This window comes from Pezoporus flaviventris, unplaced genomic scaffold (assembly GCF_033815535.1).
Source record: "Pezoporus flaviventris isolate CSIRO_AGI_PZ_B2104156 unplaced genomic scaffold, CSIRO_AGI_Pfla_v1 ptg000031l, whole genome shotgun sequence".
Taxonomy (NCBI): Eukaryota; Metazoa; Chordata; class Aves; order Psittaciformes; family Psittacidae; genus Pezoporus; species Pezoporus flaviventris.
Window position 1 is genome coordinate 12,202,474 of NW_026892579.1, and position 24,052 is coordinate 12,226,525.

A 24,052-nucleotide genomic window follows, 5' to 3' on the forward strand; every position below is an offset into this window, starting at 1 on the left:
CCTCCTCTGTTTTCAATCTCTTTTTCAGGTTTTGAGTATGAATCTTTTAAGCAACAGCTAATATGAATTTTTCTGTCTGTTACTCTTTGAGTACTCTATCCAGACAGCTTTTGCAGTAAGCCTGTAGCCAAAGAAAAATGTCATATTTTCCTTATAATTTTTGAAATTAATCAATCATTTTAGTTAGTTAAGAGCTACTAGAACAGAAGAAACTTGAGATCTTGAGATCATGCTAGGGAAATGATTCTTCCAGGGCTGATTGAAAACTGCCTTGTAAAGCAGTATCATCTGCAAACAAGCCAGTAAGTGCAGGCATAGCAATTAGTTATGTAGATGGTACTCTGTAAGCTAGACCAGCTGTTAGGCTATAAATGTAAAGGAATGCAGAGGACAGCCACTGGTTGGCTGAACTTGGTTTTCTGTTTCATGTACTGCTGCAGAGCACTACTTAATTTGAAGACTCAAGCAAGTTACAAGGACTGTTCCTAGGCTATTTTTGTTTGCATTTGAAAACCAGAAGATTTTCTGAGATTTATAGGATCTCTTCCCGCTTCATAGAAGATGCAGAAATCAAGAAAATGCCCTTGAGATGACAGATAGCTTATGATGTCAAAGTGATGCTCTCTGTTCTGTGTGTCATGTTGGAGGTCACACTAAGTACCTCTAAGGCTCCTTCTAAATTGTACCTTATAGAAATGCAAAAGTGCATATTAGCTATTTAACATTCAGAGTAAAATCTTGTTTCAGTCTCGAGCTATGAGTTCAACAATAAAGATGTACTTTTTATGGCTGAGCCTTACTTGAAAAAAACTTATGTCATGCAACTCATTGGTGTTTAGCTTCTTTCTTGTTGCCTGCTCTGGCAGATAGGTTGCAAGTCTGTTGCCTGTGTCTTCTTGCTTTTTCCATATAACCAGCATAAATTCAGTAGAAATCATTAGCGTGGGGACCTTGCTTCACCTTTCTAATGCAATATGACACATATTGTCCTTGTGTTCCTAGACTGATTACTCATTACGTTTTCTTTCAGATGTTAAGGCTATGCACATAAAATGAAATGCAGAAATCATCCAAACAAATATGAGTGACCATATATCACACTCATCTATGTCTTTATGGTTACTGAATAGTAGCTGAAGTAATCTGGGACCTTTGTTATTGAATGCAGTCAGGGTTGCCTTTTGGGCACAATCTGTTACTGACTTCAAGGAACGTAATAGTTTGGCTGGTATTCAAGAAACAGCTGATTGACACACAGCCTCTCCAACTGTTGCCCGCTGTCTAGTTTATCTCATTATAACTCAATAAAAAGGCAGCTATGAGCATCTACCAGATTCCTTTGCCCTGCTCTCAGGGTCTTGGCCATTGACTTTTCAGGCCAGAATATATGATAATGTATCAAATCTGAAATGCTAACGCCTATACTGAGCACAGAATTGTCCCCCTCTGCTACTTTGTGGGTCAGAACCCTCACAGATTTTTGCAAACAAGATGGCACCGATGTATTTTCCTACCTGGCTGTCCTGAAAGGGTCATGATCTAAGTACCTGTTATCCTGAGAACCTGATTGGGGTTGGTCTTTTTTTGTTTTTTACATGCTGTGTTACATATTGTTTAGTGTTTTTCCATCAGCCATGTGAAGTCATTAGCAGCACTCAAGTTACAGGATCAAGTGCCAGGAACATGTGTCTGCCATTCAAACCACGACTATCTTTATTTCAAGCAAAAATTTCCCTCTTTCCCCTTGTTGAAATGAGCACTTGAGAGAAAGTGGTGGAAGCTTAATATGTTAGAAGTAAGTATGTTGCCAAGAAAATGTTGAAAGTATTTCCAAGAACTTCTGTTACTCTGGTAGTTTCTTCATTAAAAGCTACCATTGGGCTGTCATCAACATGGGCCCCAGCCTTACTGTCCTTCTAAACTGCATTGTCTGTAGTTGGCATTTCAATTCTACAAATATAATCCCATGGACTGTTGGATTGAATACAATTCTGCTAACTCTGAGGTTTGATTAATGGAAGGCATTTCATTTGGAATGAAACATAAGATTAGCCTCTTAAGCTACATAAATTGCTAGAAATGCATCACAGTTTTTCAGTTTGTCTTTTTTTCTCTAGAAGAGAAAGCAGAATCCTCAGCATAAAACCTCTGAAGAAGTTCTCCTTTTCTTTAGTGAATATTAGGAATTTCTGTGCAGCTGAGACTATTTTTACACCTACACAGTATTTGTCCAAAGGAGCAACACAGCTTACAGGGTGTTAGTGCTTCATCACTTAGAGAGGCTTAAAAGTAGATAGGATTGACAGCTTGCCTCATAACTTTCTTAAGCTTTCCATTTTACATAAATCATTACTTTTTTTTTCTTTCACTACTGTTTGTGGAGTTTGATTCTTTATGGACATAGTCTGAGGAATAGTAGGGCAATGCCTTAAACATCGTCATGAGGAAGCCTGTTCTGTGCATTAGAAAATGACATGGCCTCCTGTGACAAATAATATATTGTCTTTTGTAAATCAGCATGCAAAACAACTTTCATAAGCAGTTACTTCAACATTGTGCCCCCATCTGAACATCCAGTCATGAGACTTAGCTATGGCAGTGGTCAGGACTACGTCAGCATTTGGTTAGTTACTGGAAGGGTGTTGCGGATTTTGCTCTTTTGAAGCTGGTTCAGGCACTCCAGTTTATGTTGGTAACTGAAATTTATAGCATCAAAAACCAAAACTACTGTAGGAAAGATATATCCTGGTGAAAGAAGACCACTTTTACTTGGTCAGATATTTTCTTGTGCCATGGGACTTCACTTCTCCTAGTAGGCATAAGGCAGTTACAACACAGCTCCAAATTTTTCCTGCTCTTCAATTTATACAGTCAACCTATCACTATGAAGTGTAAATGCCTTTCAGTGTAAGATTGAAGTAGTGAAGTGGTTACTTTGTACAAACTTTGGCAGCTCTTTCTCTTTTGAGTAAGATAAACTGCATGGAGTTTTGCTTTAACTCATGTTTATCAATTTTGATCAGCATAATTTCAGTAGTGTCAATATTAAAAATGTTATTCTTACAGTGGAAATTTGTTGGTTTTTTTTTCTTTGTTTTTCTTAAGAAAGCAAATTTTGTGCTGTTCTTGAAGGTGTCAAACTGCAGCATTCACTTTATTGAAGTTAGATCCCAAGTGGTGTTTTTTCTCCAGCTCATACTGATTTTCATGAGTTACTATAGAGTGCTGTTGCTGCTGAGATCTTCAGTGATGTTCAGTATTTTGTTCAATTTGTTATTTTGAAAATTAGGCTTAAAAAAAAATCAATGAATGTTGAAGTTTTTCTGAAATGGTAGACAGCTTCCGGATACTCCCTGGTGTGTTTTGGAAGTCTAAACAAATGAGAACATAAAGAATTGAACTTCAAAACATCATAATTTTGTGGTAGTTCTTAATATCTTAATTTGATAGCAGTGGATTACTCCAGTAGTATGAAAACAGCTGATGATTAATAACATATTAATCTTGCAAGTCCTAAAGTTTAGTTATTTCTGCTCTTTGCAGACTTTTTCTACCACTGTCTCCCCATTTTTACTGTCAGTGGTAGGTGGTGACAGATCTTGCTCTTTAACTTATTTTCATATTGCTTATTCTCTAATACTTGTGCTCAATGGTTGTTTTCCATCTGTGATCTCTGGCAGGCTTCTAGTGGGCATGGGAGATATCTTGTCAATAAGAACAGGTCATTGCTTCTGGTCTTCTCTTTTCTTTAGCTTTTTCCCCTCCCCTCACTCCCCTCAAACAGTGGTCTCAGTCTTGTCTTAGCTGTTTAAAATGTTCTGAAAGACTCCTTCCTTTTCACACAGCAGCAAGATTATTCAGGTGATAATTCTCAAACTGCTGGTAGTGAATGAATACCATATTCTGTCCACTGAGTAAGACAAGAAGATGGAGTGACTTTAACAAGAGTGTTGTAGTCTGTTGTGTGTAATACTGTATGGGTTCAGTTCTCTTTGACCGGTTTGCTGTCTGGAGAGTAAGATAGGCAGTTTTACCTTGGTACTCTTCCTTTGAGCCCCTAGCTCACAGGGGATGGAGGAAGGGATACTGGTTTTACTTCATGACCTCTGACCATGAAGTATAATGCATCATGTAATGTTACTGCTTCTTTGTGTAGCTCTGCTGTTCTAATTGGTTGAAATAGTTTTGATACAGGCTTTTTTTTTTTTTTTTTCGTTTCAGAATATAATGGAAAAACAGGAGTGGAAAAATACCTTTCCATTCCAAAATAAAGTGTCATCTATTTCCTCAGCAAAACCCATATTTTCTGATTGAAGCTTTTCTAGCTTGTTCTCAACAGCTTCCTGTGATAGAGATGCTTTGGAGCCCTGTGCAAAGCTGAAGGTCAACACTGGTTATGTTAGGGCTAATGTGTTGTTTGCCTTTGGGGGATGATGGGGTGGTGGTATGGTTTTGTTATGGTTTGTGGGGGCAACATGGTAAGTCTGAATATGCATACATTGTGTGTGCTGCCTTGATGAGAAGCAAGTGTTGAAGCTCAGATGTGGTTGAATTGAAAGCATTTAATTCCCCTGTTCTTTCTGGTACTCCCCTGTCAATGGAACATTAGCAAAGTTGAGACAAACTTCTATTCCGTTCTTTATACAATTAAGCTATTTCAAATACGCTTGTTGCTTTTGGAATTATTTCACACACACACACACACACCCACCCTCCACTTAAGCACTTACCCTTGGAAAATACCTACTCCTCAAATTTGCCACTTTCTTTGGAAATATAAACCCCATAATATTTTTAGATAGTATTAGCTAAAATGTGGCTCTAAAGAAGCAGTAAACAGCTGTGCAAAAGGCAAGAATTAATGATCACTGTTAGTGAAGGCTGGGTAAAAAAGAAATCCATCATAGACTGAGGTCCTTGAAGGCACAATTGACATCAAGCCAGCAGTTCCCTGTTTTGCAGGCTGCTTTTCCAATTTGCCATCATTGGTTACTCTATGGAAAGCAATACAATAATTTATACTTTTCAGAGGGGGTTTTTTATGGTCTGTGCAAATTGCCATCACTGTACTAATTTGCGCAAACCTTATGTTTTTCATAGAAACCCTGAGGGCCAGGAGGCACATTTTTTTTTCCCTCCTTATTTTTAATGGCAGCTTATATTATGAAGTACAGATTGGCCTGAAAAAAAAGGGATCATGGATCTAATGCCCTTGGCACTGTTCAAATTTTGTGAATATATGAAGAGGCAGCATAAAGTTATTTCAGGGTGTTCCCAGAGGACACTAGTCGCAGACGGCCACAAAAACCTCTCTGTTAAGGAGCTGGCAAATTAAACATAGGACAGTGAGTGACTTCTCTCTCCTTTTTATAGTTATAACAGAAATACTTGATTCCTACAGTGCTGCAGCCTTACTATTTCACAGAACGTCACATCAAAGTACATAACTTTTACCTGATTCCTGAAATTATATGAAAAATATTAGCAGCAAACTTAAAGAGCACTAAGGAGAAATTGCCCTGTTTTTCTTTCTGGAAATGGAAAAAAATGGAGAAAAATTGTTTTAAGCAGTATTAGAAACCAAGAATGGGTTCTGAGTAACTTACTGCTGTATTGTAATGCTTTGATTTCTGACAAAATAATTATAGATAAGACAGAAAAGTGCTTTTAATGTTTTGGACAATGGTGGAGTTTTTTTCCCGTTAAAAACAGTATTACGTGGTAAAGTGAACTTTAAATAGGGAAATGTGTTTATCTAACCTGCTACAAGAGAATCACTTGAAGTAAGAGAATCATTGGGCCAAAATAGTGCTTATTGATATGGAATTCTCTTCTAGTGTACAACACCTACATCATGTGTTCGAATTGCATGCACTCGCACACAGAGTGTACGTACTTGTAGTATAGACCAAAATCAATACTAGTGTGGTCTTAATTGTTTTTTCAAATCCGTGCTTTACTCCACATCTGTGATTTGGTTTTCTGTAGGATGTGACTGTGAAAGTGCAGCAGGCATCTCTAGTTCACTGGAATGGGAATAACTTCCTATTTATGTGACTTCTATGAGAAAACATTGGTTCTCTTGATTTATCTGCTTAGATTGTGAAGGAATACATTTTCAGCATAATTTATATAAATAACAATAAAGACACATAAAGTTTAGTCTAGAGAAGAGTTAAATTTTATACAAGAATCTCTTAAGAGGAGTTTTCCTTAATAGACAAAATTCACAGATTTAAAATATTTCCAGTTGAAAACTTTCTCTAATTTTCCTTTTTTGTAATAGAGAATCTGGCTGAATACTAGCAATGATATCATTTGGGTTGAATTATTTAAAGTTCATTAATTTGTTTAAATTCATCGTCAACAGTTATGGTGTTGCCAGGGATGGAACTATCACAGTCCTATTTGTAAATTTACATTAATTTGGCTAATGACATATGACTTTGTTTTCTTTGTAGTTATTTGAGCTGCTAGGCCCTGAAGGTTTTGAACTCATAGAGAAACTCCTACAGAATAGATCTGTGATTCTGGAAAGATCTTTGACTTGTCCAAATGATAACAGGTTCCAGACTCTGCAAGGTAAGTAACTACAAAATTTTTAATCCAAACCAAATAAAAAGTAGTTTTCTAATCACTCAGTTACATTTCAAACAACAGTACTGTCAATGTGTATTTAAAGAGCAAGCAAAAAAAAAAAAAACTGCAGGGGTGGAGAAAGGAACATTTATATGGGCTTAAACAAAGAAATCGTGGACTGGTGATATAGGGGAAAAAAGTACGTATTGCATGTATTTATTTACTTTTCCATTGCCTGTGGGGATGTGTAATTTCTTTAAATGTATTAAGTGTTGCACTTTTTCTATTTTAATGGTTTACTCTGGAAGTAAGTTGATCTTTAGTTATTCTTCATCTGCTTTCCTGCTTACTCTCTACTTCTGTACTATCATCAGATGTAGGTCTTGGGGAGAAAAAGCACAGTAAAAACCACATCTGAAAAAATAAAGTTAAGCTTAAAGATGCATAAGTAAGAGGAAAAAGGGGGCTCAGGTTTTATACTGTGATTTTTGTTTCTATAAGTTGCTCAAGCACAGTAATTCTTTTAAAATCTGCTTTACAAACTGCTGTTTAAAAACAAAGCTTCTCACTTTCTCCTCTGACAAAAATAAATCTGATTGTGATTAGGTCTTAATTTGGGATAAATCTTACATGAACATAGCGCCATGTAGCCTATTGCATGTTCACAGCACACAGATTTAGAAAAATGTGAATGAAACTAGTAACGGTGGACTTCTGTATCTTCACAATAATTTTAAAATACAAATAAACCCTTTTTAATACATTTATCTGGAATGAAATGTTATATAAGCAAGAGTTTAGAAGGTCACCTCATGGTACTGATGGTTAGTATCTGCTCATCAGAACAACCATTTAATGTTTTCATGATTTCAAAGCAGAATGTCTTTGCTATCAGAGCAACAAGGTTTTGTATCTTGGTACTTTTCCACCTCTCAAATAATAAAAGGTACATTCAGTAGAATCTGAACTATTATAGTTTTGCATTCTATGTGTGAATTTTAGTTACATAAATATTTTCTTCTCACTTATCAGAAGTAGTATTTTGGAAGCTTTTAAGAATTTATTCTTCATTATGCTATCAGTAGTTTCTGCTAGAATGCGGAGGAAGAATATTTTCAATATCGTGTTTTTGAGACAGTAAGAAGGCATTACTGTTTTTATGCTTTTTTCACTGATGAGTGTGCCCTTATTTCACTGTGGTTGTCTTCAGTGATATTTGAGTATTCTCTCTGAGATTGAAGGTACTCTGCCCTGAGTTCTGTTTATTAATTTTAATACAGCTTTTTTATTTTAAGTTGATCAAAACAGTTATTTCTAATGGGGATTGAAGTTTTATCTTTCCAGACTTGCATTTGTAGAAGGGAGTCATTTGTGTCTTCAGAAACTTAGTCAACTTTGAGTATCTTGTGTCTAAAGCAAATGAGCACAAGTCAAGGAACTGTATGTGTACTGCATTTGTGTAGCTTGCTGTATTATTTGACCATTGTTACCATATGTAATTTACTTCCATGGCAGTAAAGGTGATTGTTGTGCTTATCAGACAAATCAAGTAACAGTTCTTTGCCATGGTATGTTCAGTCTGAATTAAATTTAGTGAGGAAATTGCATCCATTGTTATCCCTTTTTATACAAGAGAGAGAGTTAAAGCTACAGGCATGAAGGTATTAATGTGGACATTTTGACAGTTTGTTAGAGTTTTGTCAATGCTATTTAACAAGTTATAGTCACCTTATCTAGCATGCATGCTGTTAAGATACGGGTGTTTCACTGTTACTGTAGGTGAAAACTAAGTGGCACAAATTGTTCAAAACATCAGTCAAGTGGGTTTATTTGATGAAAAGAAGTTTTTGACTTCAGAGTTTGACTGCAAAAATGCACATGAAACATCATTGAATTGAGTATATAATATTCAGTCAAGCCTACATAAACTAATAATCTCTTTGAAGAATTTTGAAAATAGAAGTTTAAAAACACTTATATAATTTAAACCAAAACAAATCTCTCCACCCCATTGCATATAAAAGACTTGGCTATGTCTGGGTTTGGCCAATAATGGCTACACAAGGGTGAATGTGACTGAGCTTTTTTGGGTTCCCTGCTCCTCTAGATTTATTTTTTACTGGAATTGTTCTGTGGTTCTGATTCTTCTTGATTCAGTCCTGCTGCTTATCCACATGAAGGGAAGGAGTATTTGTGGTTGAATAGAACAGGATTTCATTTTTTCAAGGCCAGGTTGGACAGAGCCTTGGGCAGCATGGTCTGTCAGGAGGGTCCCTGACCACGGCAGGGGGGTTGGAACTAGATGATCTTAAGGTCTCTTCCAATCCTAACCGTTCTATGATTCTATAATTCTTTTCTCATGCAGTTAGGGAAATTACATTCTGAGCATGCTTTCAATACAATCATGTTATCCAGTAAATATACACTTCTTATTATGTGAAGAGGCTGTTCAATAAAAAGAGCCTATTTAATCTAACACCATTCTACTCATCACTACATGTAAGAGGAGGGATAAGCGGTGTTTCCACTGTTGGTGAATTTATTACAAATACTGAAATGAGAAAAAAAAAAAAAACACTACCATTTGCTGCTAGCCCCACCCTCTTGCTTTGGGATGAAGAAGTTTTGTTTGCTTAATGATGGTAACGTTAAACGTCCTACCACTGGACAAGAACTGGTACTTCTTTTATCTTCCTGAGGCCAGCTGCTGCACTACCACCTATACAAAGCAAACCAATCCTTTAAAGATGTGTGCCATCAGCCTACCACCCCCCCAAAAAAAAAGGCAAAAAAACAACCAAACCAAAAGCAAAACAAACAAAAACCCCCACCAAAGCTTCAAAAAAACCCAAACCTTTAGAAGAAAACTGAGGAAAACAAAGACGGGATCCAATACTTACGGAGATATATACATGTTATCATATTGCAGAACAGTGCAAGAAGTTTATAGGAGAAAATGCTAAGCCCAATTATGGTTGTCAAGTTACAATTCAGTCAGAACAAGAAAGGCTGTTAATGAAACAATATCGTCGCGAGGAAAAGCGAAATGCCAGAAAAGAAAAACAAACTGGGGAAGATGCAGAAGTTTCTGGAGAAGGACTAGCGTGCTTTGATCCCAAAGAGCTGCGGATGCAAAGGTAATATATGCCAACAGATGAGAAATACTTCTGTTGTAATTCCTTCTTCAACATATCATAATCGTTTATTTTAGTTTGCTTTGTTGATTACATGATTCTGACTTCAAGTCATGTTTTATTGCAAGTGTAGAAATTTTTTAAATATGAAAACCTAATTTCCAGGGAAAGCATGAAGATTCTTATTAAGTAGATCACTGCTTTGTCTCATCTGTGTGGGTAGGAGATGCAGATTAGAGGGGTAGACTATCTTTCTTAGTTCCTGCACACACACTATGTGCTTAAGATTTATGAAGTCTGTACTAAGTCTATCATAACTATCTTTCTTTTTTTCCTCCCAAGATTAATGTGTACTATTTTCCATGTTGTCAGCTAAAGGTAATGGGAAGAGTAGAGGAGCAAGAGCATAAGGAGCAAAAAAGCTGTTGTATTTTGTCTTGAGAAAAATATAGTGGGATTGGTATCTAACAGTAAATACATGTTGCTGTATTGCTTGAAAAGAGGAAAAACTGTATTTAGGAAAGCCTTGCACTGACTGAATTGCACTTACAATTTTTATCTAAACAGTGTGTTATCAGGATTTGGTTTAACTGATACCAGAGAATAACACTGTAAAATTCCCTTGTCGATTATTTTATGCAATGTTTTTTTCTGCAACTCTTGCTCTGACTTCAATATACCACATTCAGGTTTTGTAATGGCTGCCTAAAATAAGCCAATTTATTTCAGTTATCTTTCTACCCACAGAGAGCTAGCACTTTTGAATGCTCGAAGTATGCCAGTCCTAGGTAGACAGAGAGAGATGGAGTTTGAAAAAATTCATTATCCACATGTTTATGATTCCCGAGCTGAAGCTATGAAAACATCAGCGTTCATTGGAGGTGCAAAGGTACATGCTTGGTGTATGACCCTTTGTGAACGGTACATCTTTCCCAGTGAATTATGTGCAGCAGGGTTCCCTTTGTTCTCTTAGAGTTTCTCCTCCTTATAGGTTCAATGAATGGAAATGCTACTTGTTTGCAGAAGGTTTTAAACACTTTCATATATTCTGGTTCTGACTCTAGAAGAGTCTAGAATCTCATTCTTAACTAGTGTATTTGGTTTTGCTTCTAGGGTCACTTAAATAATTAAAAGTACTATTTTTCTCTTTCTGTTTTTGCAAACCATTGAATTAACTTTAACAAACGGAATACTTTATGAAATTCTTTTTTGTCTATTGGGGACTATTTTCTGAGTAGTAAAACGATTATTTTCCATTTAGGGGTTCAGTGCTATCTATAAAATGAATTGGTGAGAATCGCTTTTAGTTTGGGTTCATTTTTTGATGGAAAATGAGAAACTATTGTTCAAAGTAAGTTATACATAATGACACTTTCTGTTTTCATACTTCCAGTTAATTTTCCTGAAATACTCTCTTAGGTGATCTTACCAGAGGCAGTTCAGAGAGAAAATAATAAAATGTATGAAGAGGTAAAGATCCCACATAGTGAACCAATGCCTATTGGTATTGAAGAGAAAATTGTTTATATTAAAGACTTAGATGAGGTAAGTAAACCATTTCAAAGATGCTAAATTAGTTTTTATTTTCTATTACAAAAATTTAAATGAAAAAGATTACTAATTAATATTGTGATAGGTGATGTGTAAATGGAGACAGTTAGTTTCTTTGGTACTGTTTTTGAGAATATTTATCAGTGATGATATGTAGTTCAATGATATAATCTCATTCATGATGACTCAGATTCAAGAAGTTCCTGTTCTAAACTGCTTGTTCATGAGTTGCAATTCTCAATTCCTTTGGCATTACCTGTTCAGCTACTTATGATTTTGAGCTGTAATCTGAATCACTAAAAGATTATGGCTATTCTGTTCTCTTTCTGGAAGACAACATGGTTTAGTGAGCCCAGGCTTCTTTATACTGACTTGTATGGGTTGGCTTGTGACTGCGCAGTACTATTTTGCAGTCCATCAGACTAGTTTTAGAGTATGATGCAGTTGTTAGGAGTATCGAGTTATGGCGTGACTACATGGGTTGCAAAACTTTCTGCATAGTGCTTTTTTAAGCAGAAAGTGGAAATCACTATTAGCAAAACTTTGCTGATAAAAAGTAGAGGGCAGGAAGGAAAAATGCAGGTAAAACTGACATTTTTACCGATTTAAATGGTGAAAAAGCTGAGATGAGAGAACTAGATTTGTTGTTAGTATTTACAGTTTAGAACTTGCAGTGCACCATCATGTGTACCTGCTCACTCCTTATTGTATGGGTCAAACCTGTTGTTGAATGGAAGATTTTCTGTTGATTTATACAGGGACATAAAGAGCAAGCTGCATGTATAGAATCAAGCTGCATGTATGTATGAAGAAAGTTTTATGTTTCTTAGTTCTTCAGCAGCATACAACATGGAAAAAAAATTCTCACTTTTTTCTCTGTGGGAAAACAGGGAACGACAATATAAATCTAATACCAGTTACCCAGGGCACTGTATTGGGGTTCTGAGTAAAGATTGTCTTACATAAAATTTTAACTGTTTTAAAACAGAAGAAACAGAAGACAGTTTAATTTTAGAATATGAGTCTATTCTTTTCTGCTTGGGTGACAGTACCTAATGTCATATTTATGAAGTGACTGACAGTTTAACTAGATAGAAAAGTTGAGCCACTGCAGCTATAAAATGTAACATATTATAATTTTCAGCATGACAGCTTTTTGCAATGAAGTGCCTTTCTCCTAAGCTAAATACTACCTACTAATCTGTAAGCTTTTTGCAAGAAGTACCAATATTTTAACAGACAGTAACTTGTTTCAGGAAAAATATAGTTCAGACAGAAAAATAAGTACCTAAAAGACAAGGTTTGCAGATTTTTACACATATTATTTTTAAAATGAATGCTGCAAAATTCATCAGTTATGCAAATCTCACAAATAAAATATCTCCTTTTTAGATTGTATATTGTCAAGAGGTATACTTTTCAGTTTCACAGTGAAATTCTGAAATAGTACCAATCTTCTTCAGAACTTTACTCTTCCATGTTTCCTGCTACATGAGATCAACGATGAAGGTCAACAGCAAATACAGTCTTGAATGTTTGAATGCCTATGTATTTAATTCAGGTATCGGTTTGCAACAGAAGATGATGATTTTAAGAATAGTTTGTCCAACTGCAGTACTTGTCAGATTCATGTTTCATTTGTGAGCCACAGATTTCAATCTTGTTGAAAGGCACCTTTTTCTCAGTGAGGTAAAGAGGCTGAAATTGCCAGTGTTTGCATTAGGATATATCTGGCTGAGACTGAAATGACTTGGTTAGGGCAGCATTTCATTTTGCCTTCTCTCTATGGCTGGTTTAGATTATTTTAGTTGGTGCTTAAAATTTTTGACAAGTCAATTTAGAGGACAAGAAGTTTTTCTGTCAGTATATTTTATTCTTTTTGGTGAACTGGTGTAAGCAAAAGCAGCAAAATAGTGGGGTTTTTTTTAGCTGTTTTCCACATAAGATAGTTCTCATATCTCTGAATATGTAAAAATATAGCCAGATGGGCAAGAAGTGACTGTAAATATAATGGTAGATAGTTCATAGCAGCATCTAAAGGCATCATAAGGAAGTTGAAAGTTTTGATATGTTGACTTTTATGCACTACCAATAGTGGTGAGGTTTTGAGTTGGGCTAAACATATAGATTAAGTTTTAATGCAACCCATAATAACAAAGAACCTCAGGGAAAAAAAGCACAGACCAACCAAATTGTCTATTGTTGCTTTTACAAGGGTATTTATCACAGCTTTCCAAGTGCTTGCTGTTTTATGGAGAAATCCCAATATCTTTAAATTTATAAATATTCTTCTTCCTTTGAGTTTGGCTAGTTTTCATCTGTCCTCCATTTCAGCAGTCTCGTCTCTGTCACACATAGGTGAATTTCTTGCCTTGCTGAGGGCCAGCTCTGACTGTTTCCCTGCCTCAAGTACTAACATTTATTAGTCTCAGCAATCAAAGAAGTAAAATCTTTGTTTTTTCCAGGGTGCTTCTCCTTGTAAAATTATTTTTTTACATCCAGAAAATGGATCACTTGTCTACTTTCCCAGAATAGTTTTGCTGACTTAGATTCAGGCTTAAGCTCTTAAGTTCTCATTTGCCACAGAGCCACTGTGAGGAGAAGGAGAAGGAGGTGGGGAAGGTGGGAGCCTCAGGTAGTCAGTGCAGTGGGAGACACAGGAGTCCTCCCTCAGATCTTAAAGTTGTAGGGTATCAGCTTGCTGGGCAGAGGCAGCTGTTATAACTGATGATTGGTAACCTCTCCAGAGCTACTTTGCTACACAATAATGACTGAAGACCGTGATCCCCTTTGTTTGTAATATACTTTTTTTGGCAATAGGCTCTGTGCTGTAAGGTCTAGCTTTCTTTTGCTTGCTTTGAGAAGCTGTGACAGAGTTGTAAATGGGTTTGCACTACAGGAGATTTTGACCTTTCCATCTAAACACTTGCCCTCATTGACATCTGTGGGACATACAAGTCATTGCTTCAGATACAGTGTACACCGATTTTTATGCTATTAGAAAATTTCCTAGGCTGCATTCTGGGTTCTTCTTCACTTGGTACCTGCCTTGCCAAGTGTGAAGAGGGTAGGTAGTCAGGAAAAGTACTATGTAGCTGGCATTCTAGTTTCTTGTGTTGTAAAGGGAAGTGTGCTTCTACTTAGATTTCATTTACGGAAATTTTTTTAATGGCTGGTATAGATTTCTTTCTAAGGGAAAGAAATTTATATGCCAATTATAATGTAAAGAATCCTATATCTTGATTTGAAAATTTCCGGTGGTACTTTTGCTTATTCAAGGTTAAAAATCTGCATTGCATCTGTTTCCTCAAAGGACTGAAGCGAACCCCACTATGAAATGCGACCAATAAGAAAGAGTGTGAGAAGAATAGTAGCAAAACAAAATAAAATTAGTTTTTCACTGATGGTTTGTATTGGGTATGTTGATCTGGGCATGTATGGTATGTATGATCTGGGAATGAGATGAGAGAAATGTATTCCTTTAAGTATGAATTCTAACAAACCACATTTTATACATAAATAGACTCTTTTTTCTTTTTTTTTTTAATTTTTCTTTTGTAAAAATGTAAAACAAAATGACAAAACTTCTGTGCACCAATGCCAAAGGGAGCAGCAATGACTTAAAACTAGCACAGAGATTAACATGAGGTTCGTATTTATAGGATTGGCAGTGTAGTCAGCATGCACTTTGTACCGCACTTCAGGATGAAGGAGTAACATATTTCAGCTAGGTTTCACATTATATTATCTGAAATCTTACAGCTAGTATTTTTGAAGTATTTAGTTTAGTTAGTGTTTCATTGCAAAGGTCAGAGCTCTCCTAAAGATTTTAACTTCATGATTAGTTAAATTATTCCACAGGCAGATTTTGCTAAAGTGTTATGGAATCAGTGCCTGGAAGAATACAGATGTTAAGATGAAACTCATTGTCCTGGGTTCAGCAGTAGCAGTCATGTTTCTCCTTCGAGGTAGGTGGTGCAGTGCTGTGTTTTGACTTCCAGCCTGGGAACAGTGCTGGTGATACCGATGTTTTCGGTTGTTGATAAGTGATGTTTACCCTGACCAAGGACTTTGTGAGGCTCATGCTCTGCCAGGGAGGAGGGGAAGCTGTGAGGAAGCAGAGATGAGGTGCCTGACCCAGGCTAGCCAGGGAGGTATTCCATACCACAGCACATCATGCCCAGGGTGGTGGGTAACTGGGAGTTACCTGGAAGGACACGGGCTTCCAGGTGGGACTCGTTTCTTGGCCGGTGGTATTGTATTCTCTTCCCTTGTTATTTTCTCTTATCATTGTTGTCGTTGGTGGTAGCGGTGGTGATCTGTGTTGTACATTGGTTGCTGGACTTTTCTTGTCTCAACCTGTAGGAGTTGCACTCTTTTGATCCTTTGAGCCCCAGTGGGGGGGGGGGGGGGGGGGGGCTCAATTGCTCTAAGCTCAGCAACGCTCACTGGGAGTGAGTGAACAAGCTGTCTGGCTAGGGTTTAAACCATGACACTCATTATATAAACTGACAAAGATCCAGATTTCTGTAGCTGCCATTCCTACCTAATGCCATTATGCACTGCAGATAATATGATCAGGAGTAGCCAGACTTTCACAGTTTAGCAGGCATAAAACCATACAATAGCATCTGTCTTAAACTGCTGTCATTAACACTTTCCTACTGTACGTGTTCTTCCTTTTTCTGCTTTGTTGCTCCTACCTTTCTGTGCTTTTATCTCAGTGGCTTCACCTCTTGCCACTGTCTGACTCCACCTGTGTGATCTCGTATCCTTTATTTCCTACTGCTATTGAGTTGGGAGCAGGAGCTAGTGGTCTGCATAGAGGGCATTGTGCTGTTGCTCAGGAATGTCTCAGGTGTTCAATGGCAGAAGAGTGTACTAAGTCCCACAGAAGGAGTCGCAGAGGGGAAGGGTTCTTACTGTAAGGCAGCAAATACCAATAGCTCAATTTGTAGATAATGATGATTCTTGCCATTTCTTATTATTTGGAGAGGTGTGCTTTCACCACAGTAGAAGCACATGTGGCTTACGAGTAGCTGGTTGGTCACACCAGTTTAGTCTGAAGGATTATGGTACTAGTACTTGCCAAGGTGGCATGCTAGCTAGATTGTTTCAATAACAAAAATTTTAAAAATGGAGTAAGCGCAAGATTAGATTTGTGAGCTTTGTCTGCTTGAAATACAGCTTGACCATTAGTGAAATATATATTTTTGTACTTACTATAAAGGTGTTTTTGTGACAGACTCTTTGCCAAATAAATGTACCTTTGAAGTCATAAACTCAGGTTAGGGAAAGTTCCTCTTCAAGACTGTGAAAACAGGTTTTATCTAACAAATTGCTGTTGGTAAAAAATGACTTAAGCTTTTTACCCAAAGTGGGTGTTCAGGGTAGGATTTATTTCTTTTGTTTCACATTATTTCCATTTCCTTTTACTAGCACTACTTTATGGTCTAAATAAGAAATGGCTTTCTTTCCTCTCTGCATTATGCAAAGAAATTACTACAAAATCAATATTCTCTTTTTTCCTGTAATGTTTTTTTAGTTTTAGAATTGTACAAAGTAAGTCTACTGAATAGGCGTATGGATGGTTTTGCATAAATTACATTTTTCACACCCAGAATGCCGGACCATTTATTCCAAAGTTGATTTTAGCATATATTTTGGTTGCATGTTTTCCAAACAGCAATAGACAGTTGGACCAAATTGAATAATTTAAAAAATATTTTAAATTTTATTTAAAACATATAATTTATCCAATGTAGTATATTAGAAAATTGCTCTACCCTGATATCAAGTCTTAAAGCCTACGAGTTCTGGCTTATTTTTCTTCAGTATGTGAGTTAATGAGTATTTTATTATTACTTTAGAATTGCATCTGCAGTACTTGCAATTTCTTCATCAAATTGAACATCTAACCCATGTGTCAAAGGGTTGGAACCGGATGACCTTTAAGGTCCCTTCCAACTCAAACCATTCTATGATTCTATGATGAATACCTGGAGAGAGACAAGAATCGAGGTGTGATCTTATGTCAGATTTTATGAAGAGCAAAAAATAGCTTTCACTGAGAAGCAGCTCATACGTACTGTAACAATCTCTGTCAGCCCACTGTTGGGGAAGTAACGCTATAGTTCACCTCTTGGGATGGGGAGGAATGAAGATAAAGGAAGCAAACACATGATGCCACTCATAAGTTTTGGAGCTATGCATTGTATAACTGATCAGATGTGAGCCTGTATTTGCTTCTCCTCTTGGCCTGTTCATAGGATTTGGCTTCTATATTTGGTGTGATGTTGTGAATTGAATTTGAATTTGGCCTGACACTGGGCAAGTTTGGTTTGTTTAGAATCGGGCTGAATGAAGGTTTCCTTTGCAGTATGTGCTGTCTTAGCTCATCTACTTGGATTTTTTCAGATTACTTTCTGCAAAGGTGAAAAATTACCTTTTTCTTTTTGGTCAAAAGGCTTTTGCTTTTCGGCTGTAACCTAATGCCTTTCCCTGGCTTATAGAGTCTTAAAAATTGACTGCTTAAAATATGATATGATTATTTTTTTCTTTAAGTTGCCTTTATCCTAGTGTTAGTTTAGTTGAAGACATTTTGTAGTTTTGTGCTTTTATTCTTTGAAGATTATCAAGGAGTGTGTGTTTATTCTTTAAACATCAGTTTCTAAACACTATTAGGATAGTAGCTATAATGTATTATACAATATTTGTTTGTTTTTTGTTTTGACTTACCTGTTTATATACTCATATAAGAGCCTTTTAACATCTTAGAAACTTGGCGATTGTGCTACATGAACAAGCCCCATTTAAGACACTGGAGATGTTGAGGGTGTCAAGGATGCTATGAAAAACTGATAAATATGTTCTTTGTTGTGTCAATCTGGGTTGTGTTTCTGCACACAGTTTTATTTTCAAAGGCTTGATACTGCAAGAAAAAATCCCTGTGAATACAAAATCATATTTTCAAATGTCCTTTCATTAGTGAAGTTGTAATTGAAACTTAGATCTTGTTTATAGGTACTCTGTTTATTCTAAGTACTAGTAATGTGCAGCTGTTGTATTGAAAAGAGTTCTGCAAAATCTGAGTTATCTCTTCTTGGGAAATTTAAGTTTGAAGCCAAGAACAATTAATTGACAATATGGGTCAAAGTTTAATAGGGAGAATATCTGTACTGCTGAACACAGGACAGATACAGAGAACTTAGATTTCTTTTAGTCTGTTCTTTAAACTAGCATGGCTATGTATGATGTACTAAGCAAAAATTGCTGGAAAATTTTAGTAGGTATTGTCATGTGAGAGTTGCATATTATTACAGTTATTTGGGATTTTGGTTCCTCTTTTTCATGCAGATAGTAAATGTGAATAGAGAATTGCACTTTTTAATGTTAATATGAGATAAAATTGGCTGCATCTGATTTGAATAAAATGTTAAGCCTGTTTCATTTTCTAAACAGCTGCCAAGTGTGTATATTGTGTAGTGCTGCCACTGAAACTGTTGAAAATCTGATGGGAACACTTGCAAGGCAAACCAGCAAAGGGCACCAACTGCTGAAAAGCACCTGCTGAGCCACTGTGGGAATAGACGCATCTGCCTGTTGCTAGAAGTAATCTAAGTACCTGCTTTTACCTGTCAGGATTTTAATTTGTGTAAAGATTTAACCAATGAAACTCATTCTGAATGCTTAAAGAGAAGGAAGAAAAAATCTGAGGTGCTTTTTATGCAAAAGAACACCACTTCTAGCAAGGGGACTCTGTGAGCACTTCTAATTCTCATAAGTAATTTATGGTTTTGTTTTAATAAAAACAAACCCAGATATGGCAGCCAAAGGTCTCAGCTACACTGTGCATAGTGTCTTGCTGAAGAACACAGTCAGTATGGAAGAGATTACCCTGCCAAAGAGCATATTTCCAGTTTTTGTTTGGCTTAGTTTGGAGATGGATCTCATGGAGATGTTTCTTGAGAGTATGTTTCTTGTTTCACTGCCATGTATTTGACTCATTGTGGATGGTAATGCACATACAAAAATGTGTATTACAATCAGAGGTCAATGAAAAATTTCACAAATACTTTTGAAAACTGTTGTACTTTTTGTCTTTTGATACTTGAACTTTTATTATTCTCACACATTGGTGACCTTACCACACAAGATCATAATCTGTCACCTACCTTCTATTTTCTTATGGTAGATCAGATAGAAATACTTCTTTGAATGCTGCTGATTTAGTGGGATTTTGGGAGAACAAAATAGCTGTGTTCCTGTGGAAAAAAAAAAAGACTGATTGTGCTTGCAGTCTTCCCTTGTAAACTTCAGAAAAAAGTAATGTAACATCTATAATGTAAAGCAATACTGCCTTCTTGGTTAGCTGTATTGTGCAATTAACTGAAAAGAGAAGAAAATTGAGTTGTAGAAAGATTATGACAGCAATAGTTATTCCTCTGGGAATATTCTTCTGTTTACCATTCTTTCATTTTTACTTGAGGCATTAAAATTATTACTCGTTTCAACTGTAATTACCCTTCTGAGCACTCTGTTAATTTTTCTGGGTTTTGTTAGGTATTATTAGAAAAAAATAGTTTATGTCATGTATTAAGGGTAAGCTGAAGTAAATAATTTGAAAATATTATACTGAAACAGCTTCTATGTTAACAGTTTAAATATTCATTTCTATGTGAACACTTGTAACCAATGCCTTTGTGTTCATAAAATAGTATTGAATTAACTAGGGTTTATTTAAAAAATAAAAATACTGAAAGATATCTATACTTTCAAAGAATGTAATAGTATCAAGCGCTGTTACCCTGCTTTTGAAGGCAGGTTTAAATTTGCTTTTGAAGGGAGACATTATTTAGGCTCCAAACTGTTATTTTTAACGACTAAATTGAGTGGTATAAAGCACAGGCAGAGATCTCTAAAGTTTTTAATGAAAGCAACTCAAAATAGTTTTAGTCATGTTTGTAATTAAGACTAGACAGTGAATTATGTGTTTCTGCTGCATCCTGTTTAGGGGATAGCCATTTCTCAATGGAATATCATAGTATGAGTGTGGGAGAAGAATGCAGTAGTCCGCTTTACTTTGATAGCTTGCCTGAAGGCAAGCTTTCATTCTTAGGAGTAATCAGTCTTCACTTTAAAGAGAAATACAGGATAGTATTTTAAATTCTAAATAAAACTATACTGAAGTCCAAAATTGTTTTTCATTTTAAAGATATATAATCTCAAAGTGAAAATTTTCAAAGATGAGGCAGGTGTATGCTAATTCTGATATGCTGTGACATTTTGGAGATTAACTCTCACTAAAAATATTTTAGACAAATTATAGTTTGTCTGATTTTAATGTTTGTTTTGACTTAACGCACGTTTTGGTACTCTCTTTGAGACATGAAACTCTTATCTAGGTTAAGAATGCCCTGGGTCTTTCAGTAATAGAAATGGGACTGAGATTGTTGGTCAAGGGATTCAGTTAGAAATCACCAAATAGTTTTCGATGCTTTTAAAAGGTTTTGGGATAGAGGAGCTGCATGACTAAAAGATTGACTTTATATGTGGTAGGCTATTCATCTCAGACTTGCAGTTTCCATTAACCTCAAGTTCACACAGTAGCAGCTAATATAGTGGAAGTTTTAAAATTTTTTAGGAGTAGTAGTTGTTTGAGTCTGCAGAACAACAGGGAGCAACAAGTAATGTAAGTCTTTTAAAGCAGGAAAGAGATGTGTGTTTTGTATCTTTGTCTAACAAAATACTTTTTCTGAATTCTAATTGGAAGATTGGAATTATCCTACTACTTGATCTTTCTATTAGAATATTGCAACTGAACACATCAAATAAGAGTGGAGTTATTATATCTTTTCATATGAATAAATAATATATTCCTATTATTATGACATAAAAATAGGAAATATTGCTACAATAATAATAACAATGATAATAGTAGAAACAATTTGTTTCTTCTTGTTGGAAATTAATCAGAAGAGAAATAGGAACTTCATATTTGCAGGAAACAAAATGTAGAGGAAGAAGATTTTACTTAGCCATTCATAGGGCTTGCTTGTTATTGAACATAATACAGTGAAGGAAACTTCTGTGCAAATATTCCTGCTTCTCTGCTTTTGTTTCCTGAATCTGGAAAGGTTCAGGACTTTTTATGAGTCATCTGAGATTATGTAGGAGTTGATTTCCTGTGTTCCTGATTGTTATTCCAGTTGTTTTTGACACCTGTAAACCTTTGTCCTTCTGGACAAGCAAGAGATTGTCTCCCTTCTATGCATACTCCTTAGGTTGAGACTTTTTAGCTGATTGTCAGATCCATCTTTGAGGTAAATAAGAGTGCCTCTCTCAAGTTTTGCGTCAATAATTTGCCTACTTCAGGAAAAAAAGCTGGTTTGCACATTAGTAGCTACTATAGCAGCAAAACAAGTCTGGTCCAGTTCTAGCCTGCAGCATGTATCCTTTCAAAGTACATGCGAAAGCTCTGTTAAATCTCTAGTGCTATTTGAAAGTAAGAACTATTTTCTTCATCAGCTTTGAGTTTTTGTGATTCTGTAGTTTTCAGTGTCTTAATTTTCCATTAATCTAAATCCTGAGAACTGCTGAATGGAAATGCCCAGGTGCAGCCCTATGGAAAGTTTTGTCTCTTTATCCTGACCCGTACCTCAATCATTCACTTAATTCACTTAAGTTTGTGTGGTATGGGAGGGGCTGGACCTTGATTCCTTTTGTCTGGTGTCTGTCTCTTCCTCCTGGTCACTATTTTTCAATTTTGGGAAAAAATTATATGCTATTTTCTGTCAGTACTCTCCATCCCTACTAGATTTATAAGTTATCTGTCTAGGCTAGTTGCAGTAGCCACACCTTTTGGGAGATGAATGTATGCCCTTATCAACGCAACTTACTGCTTAGAATATTTTTTTTTATAAGATGCAGTTGTTACAAAATTCTGCCAGTTCAGAAATGGTGATTCGTATCAAAATTTAACTTACACAAAGTAGTTTTATATATACTTTTGTATCATAACACAATCTCGTTATTTGGGAAAAAAAATAGCTAAAACCGTTGCATAAAAGGGCTTCACTTTCTTAGCTGCATGATAATAGAGTAGCTTTTTTGCTCAAGAGTGGACAGAATTTATGTAATTCCTTTTACTATGCCCTTGTTACCTTTCCTATTTATTTGTTGGGTTTCTCTGTCATGCAGTGTCTATATTCTTGAAAAAAAAACAGAAAAGGGTTTTCTGTATTAACTCTTTGACAGTTTCTTTTGAGACAGTGTGCCTGTAACAACGATTCCTTTTTCTCTTTCCTCTTAAAGAGACATACTATTTTCCCAGGGGAATAAATTAAGGGAGCAATGTGACATCAACAGAGCTAGGAGTCTGTTTTACTTGTATACAACTGTAAGGAATTATGAGAGTGTTCTCTGAATTGGGGGAAAAAAAAAAATAAAAAAGGGTAAAGAAAAATCTGTGAAATAGTCTGTGGCAAATAAGCATCAGTTTTCTTATTGCTCCATCTAAAAAAGTCAGGGAGGTGGTGGTAATGGAAGCGTGAGTACATAGCAGCCCAGGAAGAACCTTGTTGTTAAGGGTAACAACATTTTAAATGTTTTAAACTTCATAGAGATTTCTATATTTCACACTGTATAGCATTAAGTTATTTTTAAAGTGTAAGGGAAAGAAACCCTCTCTATTAGATGCTGTTGATATGGTTGAAATGTGAGCAAATTGAACTTATCCTTCTGTCTTCATAAAATTTTAACTTCTAATATTATTAGGAAATGCCACAGCTGTTGGCAATTTTTCTTTTTCAATTTTCCTATGAGCTGCATTATTTCAAAATAATTTTTTTGTGTAATTCACAAATGGCATTAGAAAGCTCTAAGAGGAGACTGTGTTCTGATCTCGTTTCATTGCTGTAATCTGGAATATTTCTCTTGACATCAGATACTTTTGATTTTACAATAAATAGTGTCTCTGTAATCACAGTCTCACCTTTGTGTCTATTTAGATGCCAAAATTTGTGTACATTTTTGCTTTAGAAATAGTTGCTTTTATGGAAAAATCTTTTTGAAACACTTTTTTATCTATTTCCTCAAATCAAATCACCAGAGGGTATAATCATTTTGTCTATAATCTTTTGTCATATTATACCTAGGCTGAGGAACACAACAATTCTCCCTGTGAGGGAGGAGATTACCTAAGCTATTTCAGTTTTTTAACTCAGAGCAGTGATAGCCTTGGAGCTATGATGCTGTCCTGTCATTTCTATCAAACTGCTTTTGGGTATTTAGATGCAGAGGTCTTTGGGTTTAATTTATACACTGAACCAAAGAATATTTCTCAATGTTGTATTTTTAATACAACTGTAAGTGGTTGAATAATTCAGAAATCTGTAATAAAGGTATGACTGCTACAGTCACTTGTGTAGCATAGCTCGTCAAGAGAATAGTTTAGATAATGTTGGTGGCAATGTATCTATAGTCTTAAAAGGATTTTTGTTGAAATTACTTCAGGCATGTTTGCTCTTAGCTGTCATATGTGAAGTTAAATATTTTCCCTAAAACCTCCTGGTTTTGAGTCGATCTCTTTCCTTTCTTCAAGAGACCAGATAGAAGGACAGATAATTTTAAAAAAAAAAAAAAAAAAGGTGTGTTTTATTCTGTGATTAATTTATTTTTTCCAATTGACTTTTGTTTTGTTTTAAGGAGTGCATATGTTACCATAGTTAGGAGGATTTCTCTACAACTAGATTTCACTACAATTTGGTTTTTCAGTAGACCATTCATTT

The 24,052-nt window shown here is 35.8% G+C and overlaps 1 protein-coding gene across 4 annotated transcripts in view; it reads left to right on the plus strand.

The window, feature by feature from the left end:
- ASCC3 (activating signal cointegrator 1 complex subunit 3) overlaps window positions 1–24,052 on the plus strand; it is a 270,580-nt gene that overhangs the window by 35,039 nt on the left and 211,489 nt on the right. For all 4 annotated transcript variants that reach the window (XM_061460216.1, XM_061460218.1, XM_061460217.1 and 1 more), the window contains exons 5-8: window positions 6,462–6,582; window positions 9,509–9,716; window positions 10,461–10,602; window positions 11,133–11,258. In XM_061460216.1, the coding sequence (XP_061316200.1) occupies window positions 6,462–6,582; window positions 9,509–9,716; window positions 10,461–10,602; window positions 11,133–11,258 (597 nt within the window). The remainder of the gene's footprint in view (window positions 1–6,461; window positions 6,583–9,508; window positions 9,717–10,460; window positions 10,603–11,132; window positions 11,259–24,052) is intronic.